Raw genomic sequence first — 17,642 nt, 5'->3', positions numbered from 1 at the left:
GGCTCTTCTGATTCGCTACCAAGAATCGGTTCATTTGCGCATGACACATCACTTATTCCCAGCACTCCAGCGGCTGTGGCGAAAAGGTAGGAGCTGTCAGTGTCATAAACTGTGATTTACCGACGGAAAACACTAAAATATCCACAGAGAAACAGTTAAATAATCCACAGTAAGTTTTACGAACCGGCAGCTGTGAAAACAGTTGATTTCCTCCGGCTAATTTTAAGCTAAGTTCTTAGACGAAAGTTGGTGGAAAGGGGTGTTGCTTTGAGGTAAAAACGGATCAAATGTAGCATTTAGTTTGTATAAAACACACACAACTACCACTTAAACGTGTTGTGGTGTTGACGTGTTTGTTTTTAGGTTAAATTTACGCCGTTTTTCGTGTGTTTTTTCTTGTTTTTCTCTTGGGTGGGGGTCTCTCCGGCGGATGTGCCTGTTAGCTCGCTTAGCTAACGTTAGCTAGGAGTAAACTTTTCAACGTTTTACGGTTAGTTTCACGTAAATCGTGTCAGCGATAATGAGCGAATATGACTTTTTATTCGTTTTAAATGCGCGTTAACACGTTGCTTATCGAGCAGGCCTCGTTTAAAGACGTTAATCGCGTCCTTTGATTATTGTTTGAGGGTTTTTTTCATGCGGAAGTGAATGAAAGGCAGTGACTCCAAGCGATTAGCTGATCGATACTCAAACATTTACAGATAAATGAGGCCTCGGAAATAACTTTCAACGCAGTTTATGGTTGTTTAATTTCGCCAAACATTCATAATATAACGCGTCAGCTTCGTTGGCAGCTTTAGTTTAGTTTCCTGTTATTGTCATTTGGTCTTTTTGTGTGTTAGAATTGCGATAAAAGCGGTTTCACGTTGTAAAGATTTACTTTTTGTTTCTGTTCTTTAAGCAGAACAGCTGATCATCTGTTTTAATAAACATTTATTCACCTCAACAACAAATACTCAACGTTTGCCTCAAATATATTAATTATTTTTCTCCCGTTTTGTTTAGTTGTAAATTATCCATGTTATGGTTTCAGCGTTCACACATTTTATACAGATAAAGTACAACTAACCATAATAATAATATATTATATTTGCTTTCTTGCTTATTTGATTATTTTTTTAGTCTTAAATGTCTTAAAAAGTGACAAAAATAATCAGAATTATGAGTCCAAAACTCAAAATCAGTCATTTTATATTAAAAAAAAATGCATTAATTTCAAATATTTCTACACTTTTGTGTCAAAATATATATTTAATAAGATAGAAAATAAACTCTCATTGCTGTTTTTTTTTTAAATCTATGATATCAAAAATCTTTCCCTTCAGGGTTAACATGCTCTTGGAGGCTTAATAGAATCGTGGGACACAACAAAATATGAAAAAATCTTGTCCTCATGACGGTTCTGCTGTTTTTTAAAGTAACTGCTGTTAATTCAACTGTGTTTTGATTTTGTAGAACTTATTTATTTAACTGACACGTGTTCCTAATATTTTGACATAGTGGGCTTGGTTTAATAACAGGAACTGTTTGGATTGAATGCAGTGTAACAGCGCCACAAATTACATCCTTCATTAATGATCATCCAGGTGATTCACCGCCTTTCTGACGCAGTTTCAACACAGACCTCATTCACTAGTGTACCTAATAAAGTGGCCAGTGAGTGTATAAACAACATAGGTTTGTCTCAAAATCTTAATTTCAAGATTGGCGCTTCAATTATGTGAAGATAAATCACTCTTCCTGCTGATTTCCAGTCCAGAATCCAAATATATGAGAGAGAAATAATCCACCGGTCGACGCCTTTAAAGTTAAACGCGTCTTAAATGTTTGTTTTTATGAACTTTTGGGCCAAACGTTGCAGGAAAACACAGATTCAGCTGCCGTCTCTTGTCATGTTTACAGAGCAACCCTTGCATGGCTTTAAAAACATATCAGTGTAAACATCTGTAACGCAGTCATTAAAACTGGGCGAGTTCCATCTTCTGAGTCTTATAAACCTGCCTCCATGTTGGGAAACGCCGGCTGGTATATTAACAAATACAAATAACGTTTGTAAATCTTTTTTTTTTTTTTCCGCCCTGCACTAAATCCTCCTCCATGACTCGTTCTGAAGCTCAGATGATGATGAAACAGCGTCAGAAAGGTGGTAAATCAACGTGATGGTTAATAGCGGAGGATGTGTTACGTGGTGTCACTGTTATCTGGGCTAAAATATCAAAATAAAATGGAAATCACTACTCAAAACACATCTATTTAAAACTGGTTATTCCACCTCACCCCATTTATAATCATTATTATTGTTAAATGGACTAATTCTGAAAACCAGACGTGTCTTGAGGAGAAGATTTAGTGCAGGACTAAAGTTTAAACCCGTTTGTTTTTCAGCGAGTAATAAAAAAGGTAATAATTCGTCTGCGCGTCTGAAACGACTCGCTGCAGATAACGGTGTTTACTAGAAAACAGCGGGAGCATTGAGAAGACGCTAATCTTCCAGGATTGTTTGCGTGCGTTGTGAGTGAGTCGCTGCAGACGAAGCCGCTAACTCGCCTCAGCTGAATGCTGCCGCTGCAGAACGACCCCCAAACAAACAAAGAGCCGGTGGTTCAGGCCCTTTTACCCCCGTTTACCATTGTCCCTGTTAGCGAAGCAGCGGCCTGGGTTTGCGATCCGCTCGGCATCCCGGTGGTCACAGGTTCTCCAGCCTGTGTGTGGTAAACACTGCTGCACAACGCTGCCACTGTTTCCATCAACTCATCTAGTTACCGGTTATCTGCTGCCTCATGCACACTGTGCACATGTTTACACGTTAAGCTCTAAATGAATTCCTCCTCCTCCTCCTCCTCAGATGCAGACTATTAAGTGTGTGGTGGTGGGTGACGGCGCGGTGGGAAAAACCTGCCTTCTCATCTCGTACACCACCAACAAGTTTCCCTCTGAATACGTCCCCACGGTGAGTAGCAACCCGACAACAGAGCAAACAAACGCACCGACGCCTGAGGTCTGCTGCAGCCGTCCGACATGAAAGTGTGATTTTTAGTGACGCTCTTCTTGAGGCTGGGTGCACAGCAGCTTCCTGTTGCACAGGATACTTGTTTATAGCGTCTGGACTGAACATACGTTAAAGAAAACAAAGTGAAAATGTGGCACAAGCAGCTGTTAGCGTCAGAGTCTGACACGCTCGAAAAGGAAATCCCAGTAACAACCACTAGGGGGCTTCAGAAACAAGTTATTCACATTGTGAAAATTACTGCAAAAAATATATTTTTTTAAATTAACTTTGTGTCTAAATGAATCAGATTGGGACTTTGAGAACCAGAAATTGAGAGATTCAGGAAATCGGACCTCAGACCTCATGGAGTTGAATCAAGCGTAACATGGAAGTAAGAACATTAAAGGAAACCAGAAGTTAAAAAGGACAAATATTTCCTCAACAACACGATGATCTGGAGTTAATAAACTGTGCAAACCAAACATTACTGAGAGATTTTTCTTAGAGATATTTAATATCAACCACAGGAGGATAATTGAATAATCCTATTAAATCGGCCATGTTTGAAGGGTTTTCTACATAAAGTTGATGAAAAGTCGTCAAATTACCTGAAAGATACAACGGATTAAATGTTTGGAAGGAAACAATTGTGGAAGTAACTCCAAAAAACTGCTTTTTCAATTGAAATTGTGTCTAAATTAATCAAGTCGGGACCTTGTAAAATGGAATTAAGAAATTCAGGAAATCGATAACGATTCCTCAGATCTCATCGTGTTGAATCGTCCGCCAAAGAGATCACATGGAAGTTTCCTAGTTTCTCAGCTAATAGAAGCTATTCGTAGCTTACCAGCTCATAGTAGCTCTTCCTAGCTTACCAGCTAATAGTAGCTCTTCCTAGCCCCCCAGCTAATATTACCTCCTTTTAGCTCCGTACCCTCCCAGCTAAATTGTAGCTCTTCCTAGTTTGTCAGCTTATAGTAGTTACCTAATTCCTAGCTTCTTGGCTAGTCGTAGCTCTTCGTAGCTTCCCAGCTAGTTGAAGCTCTTCGTAGCCTCCCAGCTAATAGTAGTTCTTCGTAGCCCCCCAGCTAATAGTAGCTCCTCCTAGCTCCCTAGCCTCCTTCTTGTTAGCCCTTTTTTTTAATGATTAACACCGACTTCTGCCTCCTGCTGGTACCTCAGAGTATTTGTGCTGCGTTTAAGTGCAACTTTTTGGTCCAGACTTGAGGCGGCGTCACAGTCGATCTTCTTCACCAGAAGTTCTTGTAGGTTCCCAAAATAACGTCCCACGGTGTCTGTTCCTATGAGCTGATATCTTTAGAAAGCAGGTGTCTCTGCGAGTCAAAGCTTTAGCACCGTTCTCTTTAAATATTTATGGAACAGGAACAGGAGTTTTAAAAATATGTATTTTTTACACGTAGGAGACACTTTTCCAACTATCTGGTGCTTGTTGTTTGGTTGGATTCTTTTTAGAAACATGTCTCCGTGCTATGAAATATATTCTTATGCTCGCCAAGTAATTATCTTAACGAGTTCTGGTCCAAAACCGTCCAGACGTTTGTTCGTGATGGCCTGAAAACAGCTGACTGGTCGGCTGCTGGAAATATCTGAAACAGAGACAAGTGACTGGCGGCTTCACCGACCGCTGGCTGCAAACTCACAAGTTATTCTCCACAGTTTTCAATCGTTTTAGGCCGACGATGCCTCGGTCTGTCGGCAGCCAGAGGAAACAAGAGTGCTGACTCAACCTGGTCTTCCTCTTCCCGTCGGACTGTCCCCCTCTCACTTCCCTCCTTCCCCTAACACCACATTTTTAACACTTATTATATAACTTTGTTTTGCTTAAGCTATTTGGAGATATTTTGTATAAACTGCCCACGTTGAATTTTAAATATATATATTTATAATAAAGAAAGTGATGAGTTTAAAATTATACATTTAGTACAAAACTAAAGGGACATTTATTGCTGGCACCATTTCTTATGGTGAACAAAGGGCCATTATTTCATTTGTATAATTAATTCGTCCATTTCTGACCATAAAATTGATGAAAAGTCGAAGAAACAAGCAATTAAATATTTAAACTTTCTGCGACTGCACTTTTTGGCCACTTGGGGTTTTCAGAAACAACTTATTCTCACAGTATTGACGTAGTGTCACGTTGTGGAGCAACATTTTAGCAAAGTACGAGTCATTTTCAAAGGAAGTCGAGGATATGAAGGTAGAAACTAACGCTAATAATGGCATAAATCAGTGTTTATTAGTTCACCAATAATCAGAAATCAGAATGAGAAAAGACTTTATTGCCAACTCTATTTATACAACGAATTTGTCTTCGTGTTGCATGAGAAATATAAAAAAAGATAAAATAAGATAAACTGTTAACATGAACACACTCAAATATACAAAATATACTTCAAAGTGGATGTTGACATAACGTCATCAATAAGCAGTTGGTCATGACATTTATCCTACTGTCAATTAAATCCAATATTTATGTTCTTTTAACTTTATTTTTTTGGGTTCAACCAATCTCAGTAAATGCTTCTTTATATTCACCAGCTACTCTCTAACCAAAGCTATTTAATGACATTTACTGCAGGTTTTTGAATTAGTTTTTGCCTGAAAACAAACGTTTGACATGTATAAAAAAAAAACAGTAGATATTGATTATAAATGAAAGATTTGGTGCTTGAAAGTAAATGGTTTATGAAATATTTCAAGAATGTCGTCGTTAATTTAAATGATATTTATTAGAAGTCATTGGATTTGTAGCAATGTTCAAGAGTAAAGTTATGATTTTACACATTTTACGTAGCTTTATTTGTTATTTTATTAATATCTTCCATTATATTTAATAACAGCCATCAGTGATGAATGTCTGCTTTAGGTTTTGGTTTCTTGGCTAAGACGTCGTCCCATTTTGAATCATTTTTATTACTTATTGTCCCATTGTTTTTATTGAAACATCCTCTTCCTGTCTCCCTTATCCTATTGTTAGTTATTCCACCTGTTATTTTATTTACTGTTCCTCACCGGCAGTTTCGTCGAGAGCCGCCGACGAGTGTGAAGCATTCAGTTTAGCGTTAGCTTGTTGTTTCCTGTCAGTCAGCTGACAAACAACAGGAAGTAATTCCTGACAAGCGGCATTCCTTACCAGAATGAAACATTCACATTTACACTGTCTTTGTTTTCCTGGATATTTATTGATTGTAAAATTGGTTCATAGTGACGGGAACATTTTTTTTCTGAGCAGCACAGTGTTGTGATTTGACGTTTTCCCTGTAGTTTCTGAAGTCTGAGCTCCATCTAAAGATGTTATCATCACAAACCTGCTTCACTGTCTGTGTCTGCACAATCAGCATCAGTGTGTAGTTAATATTCCAGCCAAATATGTTGGTTATGACTTTGTGTGATCGTTTCTGTCAGTGTGTTAATCCCTGGTCTTTCAGTCCTAGAAAAATCAAAACGAGTAATGTTTGATAAACACCAAACGAGTAGAAGACAGGTGGGTTAATATCATGCTGTGATCAGAAACAAACAACAACAACAAAAAAAAAGTTTTGAAAACTTGAAATTTACATCTAAAAAGTGGTTTTCCAAGTCTGAAACTAAATTTAAAAAGCTTGTATAATGTTTTGAAAATCTGAAATAATAGTTTACTCTCCTGCTGCTGGTTTCCAACTTCAAAACATTTAGTTTTTAAATAAAATTTTAAGCTTTCAAAATCCAGTTGCGTTACATATATCCCATGAAAGACGTATGAAAGAGCTCTGAAAGCAGCTTTTCTCAGTGGTGGAGTGGAACTATGCTAACGTTGTAACTTTAAATGGGGTTTATTCTGTTTGTAAGCAGCATGATGTTTTCTTTGCTGCTGTTCAGAGGTTAGGACCTTCTGGTTGGTGGTGGTCATTGGGCCAATCAGAAGGTCAACAAAAGCTTAATTTTGTTAGGCCAGTGGCCAGTTTAGACCAGTGTTTCCCAACCTTTCTTGAGCCATGGTGCATATTTTATATTAGGAAAAGTATATAAGTAAGTGTAAGTATAAGTAATGAAATAACGATCATCTACTCTCAGTTTACTCAGTGTTAGTTGAACACGAAGCTGATACACTCACAGGAATTGTGCAATAACTCGCGTACATGTCATATACTTACATATTTGTTGGACTCTGGACTCACCATGTGCAATAATTTCTTATATATTTTTATTTACTACATTGATCTTTCCTCTGAACACTGGTTCACTTTGAGTAGGAGCTGCTGTAACAAAACGTGATTGTGAAAGTGATTCTGAATTGAAGAAAGACACTTATGAAGATCTAGAGTCTCTCTATTTTTGCTTTTAATTTTTTACGGTAGTCGAGCTTAAAAGCCCGGCTCATTTCCAGGCAGTTAGTTTTATTGTCTCTGGTACGATGTGGATGAGAGCTCTCACATTCATCTGTGTGGGTTTCCCTCAATAAAGCTGCATGTTTCTCAGTCTGTTCACACAGTTGAACAAAGTATTCTGTGTGTTTGATGGGAGGTGGCGTTAAGTTTTCTTGGAGCGTTACCTCTGTTAGAGGAGTCGGTAAAAGTAAATCCAAAGGAAAGAGAACTGTCGTCTTGAGTTCAGCGTTTTGCTTTCTTCTGACTCGTACTAGAACCTTCTCCTGGGTCTGAACTTTCTCCAGGACCCTGTTCAGCTTCAGCTTCAACTTTTTCTTTTCCAGTGTTTAACCATTGCTGCGAGCAACATGACTTATTCTGTTGTTTGAATGGCAGCAGGTAGATACACAGGTTAATCATCTACCTTCAGCCCACTAGTGGAGGAGGTTTCAATTGTTTTTGCATGGACGAACCGAGACTAATTATTTGCAGTAAATAAATAATAATTTTACCGACCAATTTAGTGAAATTTAGTAGATAATTTCCAGCGGCACAGTAGTTGGGAGTCACTGGTTTAGGCACCACATTAAATTTAGGTTCTGATTTTGGATTAAACCTGTTTTTTTTTTTTTGTTTGTTTTTCTGATGCCAAGACGGCTTCATTCTTTGGAACACAACAAAAGAGAAGCAAGTTGTCTCTAAGCCTTCCTCGTTAAATAAAGATTAAACGGATACATGAGCAAACCTCACCTGAATACATTCATGTTCGACTCTGCGTAGTTTCCTCTCCTCCTGGCTACATCCTCCTGTTTATCTGCAGCCTGTTGGTGCATGCCATTAAAAGCCAGGCGGTGTCTGCAGGCTGCAGCAGCAGGTCGACATGTTGAAGCCGTGCAGCGACTACAAAACACAAAACCTGTTCCTTATTCACGTCCATATGCACGGAGCGGAGATTACCGACATGTTGCTGCACATGGCATCAGCCTGAAGCTACAGACGTGATGAAACAGAAAGGAAGGAATGACCTGAGAGATTACGATATACAATCTACCGACTGATTTTCTAAAAGGCACTTTTGACCAGATTAATACCACAGAGTTTGTCGTGGCCTTATTTTAGACAGCTCAGCTTAACCAGAGGCTTGGACTTTAAGTAACATCCTGCACCTTATACCATCTTCATGAGGAGTAGAAGGTGTTTCAGATCTGAACAGGAAGGAGCCATCCATCCAATAACCTGTGATTGGCAAGAGATGTGAATTAACCATGTCCAAAACATCTCTCTGTTAAAAATATCTGTTTAAAAACAGCCTAATTATCATTTAGTTGCTTCCAACTTTCTGCAATGTTGTTTAATAATACCTAGTTGTAGGGAGATTTTAAAATGATTGGATCTGATCTGGCCGGATCTTTTGAAGGTATTTGAGTTCGTATGTGTCATAAACCAAAAACTTGGCGTCTTCTTCTGTTTTAATGGCGTCATAGCAGCTTTTAAAGAAGAGAAAAGTTTCCTCGAGATGGAGGAGAAAAATATTCTAGAGAGTTATGTCGAGACACATCAGGCTTCCAGGTGTGAATGTGGTGAAGGTGTGAAACCTCCTCAGTTGTTGCAGTTGACCAAAGGTTTCCAGTCCCAGAATAAGACAAAATGAATCCAAACGAATAAAAATAATATATAAATATATTTTACAAATATAAAATGATAAAAATTTCTTGAACCCTAAAATGAAAACCTTGCATCTGGAGAGTTTCTGGACATTATTGTTATGGTGATTGTCTAATCTTAACATCCTCTAGTTTCAGTCCAGTACCTGGTATTGATATAGTTGTGTAAATTTCAGGTGGACATCACCCACAGATGTTCTTAATAAAATCTTAAACTCCGAGAAGAATTGAAGAGTTGAGTGAAACCTTGATAACTAAGATTCCTCACAGTCGTATTTACAGATTAATTATTTAATCCCCCCGGAAGCACACAATTAAAATTAAGGTCAGAATTTAAACAATGTTTCCTGTAACCGAGTGTAGCACATGTGTATAAAATGTGTCTTATTTGTTGAGATAAGTAAACTTCCTGTTTACTACTTGTTTTCTTTTAAAACACCCTCCTTCCTTTTTCGGTTCTTTTCTTATTATAGATCTGTTTTTTTTTTCTCACCCCTGACTCACCCCTCACTCATTTTTCTCCCTTCAGGTGTTCGACAACTATGCCGTGACGGTGATGATTGGTGGGGAGCCGTACACTTTGGGACTGTTTGACACTGCAGGTAAATATAAAGGATCCTTAAGGCCCTGGGCGTCATTCAACTAAAACACCTCCAAATTAAACTGGATAATCCTACAACCAATCAGAGTGGCCGGAGTATGTGACATTAAGCAATTAATTATCTACAGATACCTTAAAGATTACCTTGGGATTCTTCCCTGTCAATATCTTCTGCAACTAAGGTGCCACGATTGGTATTGGGAGATTGTTGTGAACTGATCCAGGAAATTTAAATTATTTTTTGTAGTTATTTATTCTAGGTCTGCCATAAACCAAAACCTCATTCTTGTAGCTTAAAAAATATGTTTCTTCTGTTTTAGTTGTGGTTGGCTAGTGTTAAAGCTGCCTGACGAGTCTCAGAGGAAGGAACTTTAAAACATTTAGGATCAGCCAATACTGAATATTAGAAGATGTATTGGATTGCAAAAACACCTCGATTGGGGCTTGCTGCTATTTGCTAATTCAACTCCACAGCGCTTAGACGAAGTCTATGACGATTGTTTCGTAAAACCTAACCCTAAGGCCCCGCCCAAATGATTTGATTGGCCCAGGAGATCTTTTCCATTATCAGAACGATTCCAAAAAAGATTTCATGGTCAAGGAAAGAAGTCGGGAGCTAATGGTTTGTAGTTGGGGTGATTGAGTTAAAACGCATGGTAAAACCCATGGGACCTGTTTTATGAATTATGTGCAAATTGCTCAAACAAGTTAATATTTTATTTAATTAGGAGCATAATTGGTTCCCAATGGTGAAACTTTAGACCAACTTTCCACCACAAAAAATGTTTAGATGAGGAAGTTGGGATCTTCCACTCTGTTAACCCTTAAGTCATCCAGTGTTGCAGAAATGTAGGTTAGACAAGACCAAAACGCCTTTATTACAAATTTTATTAAACAGTTTATAACCAGTTGATTGGACAATGGCTATTTAAATCATCCTAATTATAATTCAGCTGCTTCCAACGTTATCTTAAGAAGTTTATTGAGTATTTATTAAAACCTAGCGCGAGGATATTTGTGCTTATATGTGTCATAAACCAGAACTGAGTCCCTGCAGCATCAATAAGGTCTTCAAAGGTGCAGCTTTTAAAAAAAGAGAGAAATTTCCAGAGAGTAACGGCTAGAAAATGTTGTTTGTGTCTCCCCCTGCAGGTCAGGAGGACTACGACAGGCTGCGACCCCTCAGTTACCCTCAGACCGACGTCTTCCTCGTCTGCTTCTCTGTCGTATCTCCCTCCTCCTTCGAGAACGTCAGAGAGAAGGTTTGTTCAGTCAAACATTCTGTTTCTCCTTTGACTCTGCAACAAGCCGCACACCTGACCTCCCCTCGGCCTCGTCTCTTTTATTTATTTCATCTGTTTGTGTCGCAGTGGGTGCCGGAGATTTCCCACCACTGCCCCCGGACGCCCTTCCTGCTGGTCGGGACTCAGGTGGATCTGAGAGACGACGGCAACACTCTGGAGAAGCTGGCCAAGAACAAACAGCGAGCCCTGACCTGCGAGAGCGGAGAGAAGCTGGCCCGCGAGCTCAAGGCCGTCAAATACGTCGAGTGTTCGGCTCTGACGCAGGTAAAAAGAAATGTCAAAAGGGTCAAAACATCAGAAAGGTGATTTAAGTGACTTTGAACGTGAAAAAGCTGCTGATCTACTGTGATTTTACAGTTTACAGAGAGATAGAAGCAGTGACAATATACCAAACTTATTTTCTCTCCTCTGAGTTAACCTGTAATGTCAATGCTGTGATATCAAAGTTGAAATACAGAATTTCCGAGTTTTTTGAAGGCATCATCTAAGGTGCCGTTTTTTCATCAAAGTCACTGTTGTTAAAAGATGAAGAGTAGATTTATGAAGCTGTATGATTGTGTCCTAACTAGAAACCAAAGACAGAAATAGTAGAAATAATAATAATGATAAATAATATTAAATGTTAGGATGTAAATTTTACAAATTTGCAGTTGTTTTTGTATAAAAAAGCAGTAGGGCCACACTGATGTGGCTTTTTTTGGGGCCGATGCCGAATCCGATATTAGGGCATAAAAAAAATCCCATAACCAATAAATTTTTTACATTTATCAGTTAAAAAAAAAAAGAGATACCTGCTTAAATATAGTTCCAAACACGTGTTAAGACATAAACTGAAGGTAGAACATTTTACTATTTTCACCTACTTTGTGAAGAACCAGTAGCATATGAAGATAGAATAAATAAAAAAACTTAACTGTGCTTTTCTGTGAGAGCTTCTAGACTATGAAATAAAAAACCTATTGACATAAAAAAACTGCACCTGTTACAATAAATGTAGTCTCCACTAAAGGACTGAAGAACCAAATACGTGAACATCATTAGCTGTATCTTTAGCCTGGTTGCTAATGGCTGGATTTTATTTTGCTTCGTAGTTTTAACAAAAACTGTTTTTTAAAACATTTTACATCTTACTACAGTTGAGAATTAGCCATCTGGCTAACGCTGGCATATTCACTATGAAGCTGAATAATGTGTCCTTTTTAAATAAATAAAACATGAAACGCTGTAAGTTTAAAATCAACACAGTTCATGCGCTGCTGAAGATAAATAAAGCCCTCAACGGTTTCTGCATGGTGTTGATATGCTATGCTAATTAGCTCTGGTCTGGTAGCATGCAGCTGCCTGAGCGAGAGCGATATTACTTTGAGGTTTTACTGCAACGCTAAGAAGGCGTGAAAGACGAGAAACTGGGGGGGGGACGTCGTTTGTAGAGATGCAACGAATCTGTGGACGTGTTGACATTTATTTAGCTGTCGTGTCTCATCTGTGTTTCGTTGCGTCTCGTTCTCAGAGAGGACTGAAGAACGTGTTCGACGAGGCCATCCTGGCAGCTCTGGAGCCTCCAGACAACAAACCCAAGAAACGCTGCATCCTGCTATAGACGACACAAGACGAAGAGGAAGAAGAAGAAGAAGAAGAAGGAGGAGGTGGAGGCAAACGGGGAAGAGATGATGCCAGACGGGAGGGAGGGAGGGTAGAAACATGTTTAAACAGTGCCTTCAGTCATAGTGACTTAACTCTGGGTGTTGGAACAGAACGAGAGCTTCATTTTCACACTCCTCACTCACTAACTAACCAGGAAACAGGGTTTTTTTTTTTTGTTTTTTTTTTTTAGCGCCTCGAAAGATGGAGTCACGTTTATGAAACCGACTTAAACCATCTCCTCAAGATCAGAGTCGACTGACAGGGGCCCCTGCGCCCGTCTGGAAAATGATTCGGTTGATTATTCGTCTGGTTCTCGTGTTAATTTAAATATATATGCACCTATATAAATGATTTCAATTTAAGTAAGCTGATTTGAAACTAGAAAGAAAAGCGCCTGTAAACTGACTTCATCCGTCACAATTAAAGAAGCAGAATCCAGCTCATTAGGTTCGCTGGCGAGAACTAGTCCTGCTTTAAATCTTCTCTCATCATTGTGTTAGAACATTAGTGATGAAGGAAGGTTTACTGCATCATAACGCTGGTGTACCTAATAAACTGGCCGCTGAGTGTTCAGTGCCTGACATGCATCGTTGCAATAATCTCAAGCTGCAAACTCCTCATCCTCGCCGTCACATCAAAACGTTTCTTTTCCAAAGTGACAGAAATAAAAAAAAAAAAAAAAAACGTAATTAACTGAGTTTTGTTTGTCGTTCTGTTCTGTAACCAGCAGGGGGCGCCGTTCTCTGCGTTTGCTCTTAAATCGTTGAATGTTTGGGGGAAACTCTTCTTGTCCTCTGTCCTTCCTCTCCTTTGCCTTAAAATCCTTCTTCGTTCTTATTTTATTTTTTGTTCTTTTGCCTTCTGGCCTTCGTCTCGTCCTTCTCTGTCCTCTCCGCTAGCGCCCCCCGGAGGCCTTAACGGGAACTACCGCTGGGTTTAGAGCCTCCTGCGTTTCAGGGTCAGTTCTCGTCTTTTAACTTCAACATCAAACTGGATCGAAATGAAATGAAACTATCGAGACCTTTAAACTGAAGCTGTTCCCCATTTAAAATGAACTGAAATTCTACTTTCTTATGTGTTTTCTTCTCATGACGGTTTATTCTGATAATGTACGGATGATTGCAAGTATTATATAGATTTTTTTTTTTTTTCTTTTTCTCCTTGTTTGTTGTTGTTTCTTGGGGAACATTATCGTAGCCGGTGTTTGGACACTTTTTATTATTTCTTTTCTTTTTTTTTTTTATTTTAGATATTTTTATTATTACTTGACGGTTGAGTGCCAACAGATGGGTTGAATATACAAACTAAAACAATCCCTATCATAACAATAAGCTTCTGATGGCAGGAAAACACACACTCACAACAAAAATAAATAAAAATAACTAAAAACGTAAAAGCTGAAGCAATAATTACAGACGTGGACGATTTCTACTCTGTACTGAAAGATGAATGTTGGAAGTGGTGGGTGTTTGGAAATAATAAAAACAGTACTTGAATGTTTGACTTGATTCTGATTTATTTTTAACATTTCTTCTTCCCTTTTCTTGAACTTTTTGTTATTTGACCAAGAATTTAATAGATGTAAAATAATTTTCATTACGTTTTTTTTTTTTATTTTAATAATTTTTTAAAAATTGAATTATTTTGTATTTATATGTATTTTCAAACCAGGGTTAAAAAACATGGATCAATTCATCCTAAAAATATTTTCTGAATCAGTTTGACGAAAAAAAAAAAACATTTTTTTAACATTATTAGATATACAAAAAATAAACTATATAATTATAATAAAATAATTTATAATAATGTTAAATATTCCTATTGTGCATTTCCAAATTGATAAATTAAAACTTTCCATGTTAGATTCTGCATCAAAATTTAAAACATTTGATCCAAAAAGCACAAAGAAATACGCAAATGACAGAAAATTGTTAATAATACTTATTACTTTTTTGTTTGCGACTAAAGAAATTACGTTCCGTTAATTGAATTAACTAAAACTAAAAATCTTCGGGATTTAGACAAATCTATTATCAAGTGGGATATAACACTTTATAGAATAGATCAGAATATTTATTAATATTACGCAGTTTTACACGTTAAATTTTGCAACTAAGATGAAAAGAGCATTAAAAAGTGCATTAACTGTATGAAACCAGTAACTAAAAAAAAAAAATATATTTCTAAATTTAATACAATTTAATACAGTTACTGGAGATACTTTAAATAATAAAATCATTTAAAAATGTCCATTTTTTTTCTTCAGAATCAGCTTTATTGGCCAAGCATGTGTGCACATACGAGGACTCGGTCACTTAGCTCAAAAGTAAAAGCATTTAGGAAATAAAAATCTGAAAAACAAGGTGCAAAAGCAAATATATAAAACAGAGTTTTAACAGGATTTAATGTGTGAGTTACTGATCATGTGAATTTCATGAGTTAAAAGTGTCAGCGTTTAGGATTTAGACAAATCTTTTATCAAATGGGACGAACGTATAATATTCATGAATAAAAATAGAAATATTTTTGTTAACGAGGTCTCGTTAACTTAGCGTTGTCCTCTAGAGTTGGTTGCAATCTTCATCTTCACCACTTGATGCCACTAAATCCTCCCGACTGCACCTTTAAATAGAAATTTAAATCACCTGTGCTATAATAAGAGCAGAACGATGAATTTTCCTCATTATGACTTGATTGTGGTTTTAATTTGACTCCTCTGAGACTGAGCGGCGGGTAAACGCAGCGCCCCGCAGTGGCCGCTAGGGGGAGCCCTCCCACTGGTTTTGAATGGCTCTGGTGGATACAGTGATATGTAAATGACCCGGGTTCATTTTGATTGGCAGACTAAAATGGATCCTTCAGACCGTCACGTCATGGAGGCTCCTTCCTTTGTCTGACGGATGCCGGCGACCGACCGTAAACCTGGTCCCTTTATTTATTTATTTCTTTTCACTCCCTTCATCCTTTTTCTCTTTTGTTTGAGGTCTGAGGCGTTCGAGAGCTTCCAGCTCCACTGAAAAGTCCCAACAGTTTCAAACCACAGTGAACGATGTCATGGAGAGAATATTCACCTTTTAGCATTTTATTTCCCTTCATATCGAGCTAAATGTTAAAGTCTGTGTTTAAAGATACTAAATCCATTCTGTTTAGACCCAAACTTGGTCCAGTCATACTCTAAAAAATGACAATTTTATCCCAAATTCAACTAGATAAAATAAAAACAAATGAATTTGTAAAGACTCACGTCTTGTTTCCTGATGATATAGAGTTTATAAGTTGATTTTCTCGACTTTATACTTTTATTATGGACTAAATCTGCTCCCAAATACCATAAAAAAGGTCCCCGTCCATGTATTTATAGAATATCATGAACTTGATGAGAAAACCTGACAATATTAAGTTAGAATGATGTTTTTTTTTTTTTACCCTTTACTTTTATTATTACCTAAACTTGGTCCAAAATACTCTAAAGTTAAAATAATGTCCCAAATTCAGACTAATCTAAGGTTCCTGTCCGTTCATTGGAATAAAATCTTGCACTTGATAAGATTTTCTGATGACATTTAGCTTATAAATTGATTTTCTTGACTTTGTACTTTTATTATGGTCTAAATCTGCTCCTAAACACTACGGAAAGTTAAAAAATAATGTCCCAAATTCAAAGTTAGCCGAGTCCCCGTCTGCGTCTTTACAGAATATCTTGAACTTGATGAGATAAACTGACAATATTAAGTTACTATGTTGGAGGTTTTACCCTTTACTTTCATTTTTGCTTAAATCTGGTCCAAAATACTCTCATGAAAAAATATTTCATTTTAAAAGACATAGACAGGAATCTTAGCTAACATTGAATTTTGAGAATTTTTTTGAGATTTTCTGACATAATTAAGTTTCTCGAATGCAAAGAAGCATAAATTATGTTTCCTGATGCGTTTGTCAACTTATTTAGAACAAAATTGGGTCTTTTTAAACTTTGTCTTGATGATACTTGGTATCGACAGTCAGTTATACAACTGGTGTAAAAAGATATGAAGGCGCTCGTCTTAGAAGAAAGTAAAACACGACGAGTCGGCACCGAGAATAAGAAACTAATTTTTCTTGTTTTTGGTTTTCCAATAATCATCGTTAATGGCGGCGGCCATTTTGGCTCCTGTGATGCATAAAATCCAATTTCTCTACAAGCAAAAGTCAAAAATCCATCATTTCTGTCAGTTAATGGTCAATTTGAACTTTTCTCCTTCATTTAATTATTTTTTTGTTTGTTTGCTTTTATAACTTTTATGAAACTTTTTTTTTTTTTTTCTCTTCGTCCAAACTTTTATTTAAATGTAGTTTTTAAAAAGTGAAAAGTCCTCGGTGCCAACTGGTGGTGTTTACCCGGCGGCCATCTTGTCTTAGTGCTGCTGCTGCTGATTCACAGTCTGACACTTTGACTGCTGAATATTATTGGATGGCCGTCTGACCTCATTATAAGTGCGTTGCCACGGGTAACCAGCTAGAGAGAGAGAGAGGGCGAGAGAGAGAGGGAGTGTTGCATCATGGGATAGAAATCTGACCCCCCCCCCCCGTGCACGTGTACACAATTACACACATGCAGACACACAATGATGCTTTAGAAAGTAAAGTGTTTGCTTCTTTTTTATTGTGCGTCCGAACGACATGTTTGTTTATGAAAGTAAACACAAAACAACACACACACACACACACTGGAGGCTATTGTTGTGTGTGTGTCACTGTTTGTGCGCTCAGGTTGGAAAGTTTTAGAAGTCATTTGTGTGTCTGTTGTGTTCACTGTGCTCGTGTGTATATGGGTTGTGAGATTAATGTTGTGTTTTTTGTGCGCTCACCACTTATTTCTAATTGTGCGTTTGTGTGTCACGTCAGTGCGACGTTGTGTGGTTTTAAATTGGTGTCTTTTGTTTTGTGCCATCAACTTTGTGTGTATTGTGTGTGTATTGTGTGTCTGTGCACAAATAAATGTTATTTTTTTTTTGTCTATACACCAATCAGCCATAACATTATGACCACTTTCATAATATTGCGCTGGTTGTGGCGGCGAATGGACACGGG

General features: G+C 37.6%; 1 protein-coding gene across 2 annotated transcripts; it reads left to right on the top strand.

Moving 5' to 3' along the window:
- On the top strand, nucleotides 1–14,072 carry LOC125020027 (cell division control protein 42 homolog). 2 transcript variants are annotated; one of them, XM_047605225.1, is made up of 6 exons: nucleotides 1–86; nucleotides 2,846–2,950; nucleotides 9,553–9,625; nucleotides 10,777–10,886; nucleotides 10,995–11,192; nucleotides 12,439–14,072. In XM_047605225.1, exons 2-6 carry the CDS (start codon nucleotides 2,846–2,848, stop codon nucleotides 12,526–12,528), a joined length of 576 nt encoding a protein of 191 aa, XP_047461181.1. In that variant the 5' UTR covers nucleotides 1–86; the 3' UTR covers nucleotides 12,529–14,072. The 2 variants fall into 2 exon arrangements, with proteins under 2 accessions (XP_047461181.1, XP_047461182.1); XM_047605226.1 differs by lacking the exon at nucleotides 1–86 and adding an exon at nucleotides 133–169.
- Nucleotides 14,073–17,642: the final 3,570 nt, after the last annotated feature.

Source organism: Mugil cephalus, chromosome 14, assembly GCF_022458985.1.
Source record: "Mugil cephalus isolate CIBA_MC_2020 chromosome 14, CIBA_Mcephalus_1.1, whole genome shotgun sequence".
NCBI classification, from domain to species: Eukaryota; Metazoa; Chordata; class Actinopteri; order Mugiliformes; family Mugilidae; genus Mugil; species Mugil cephalus.
This window is presented reverse-complemented; position numbering and strand designations above follow the sequence as displayed.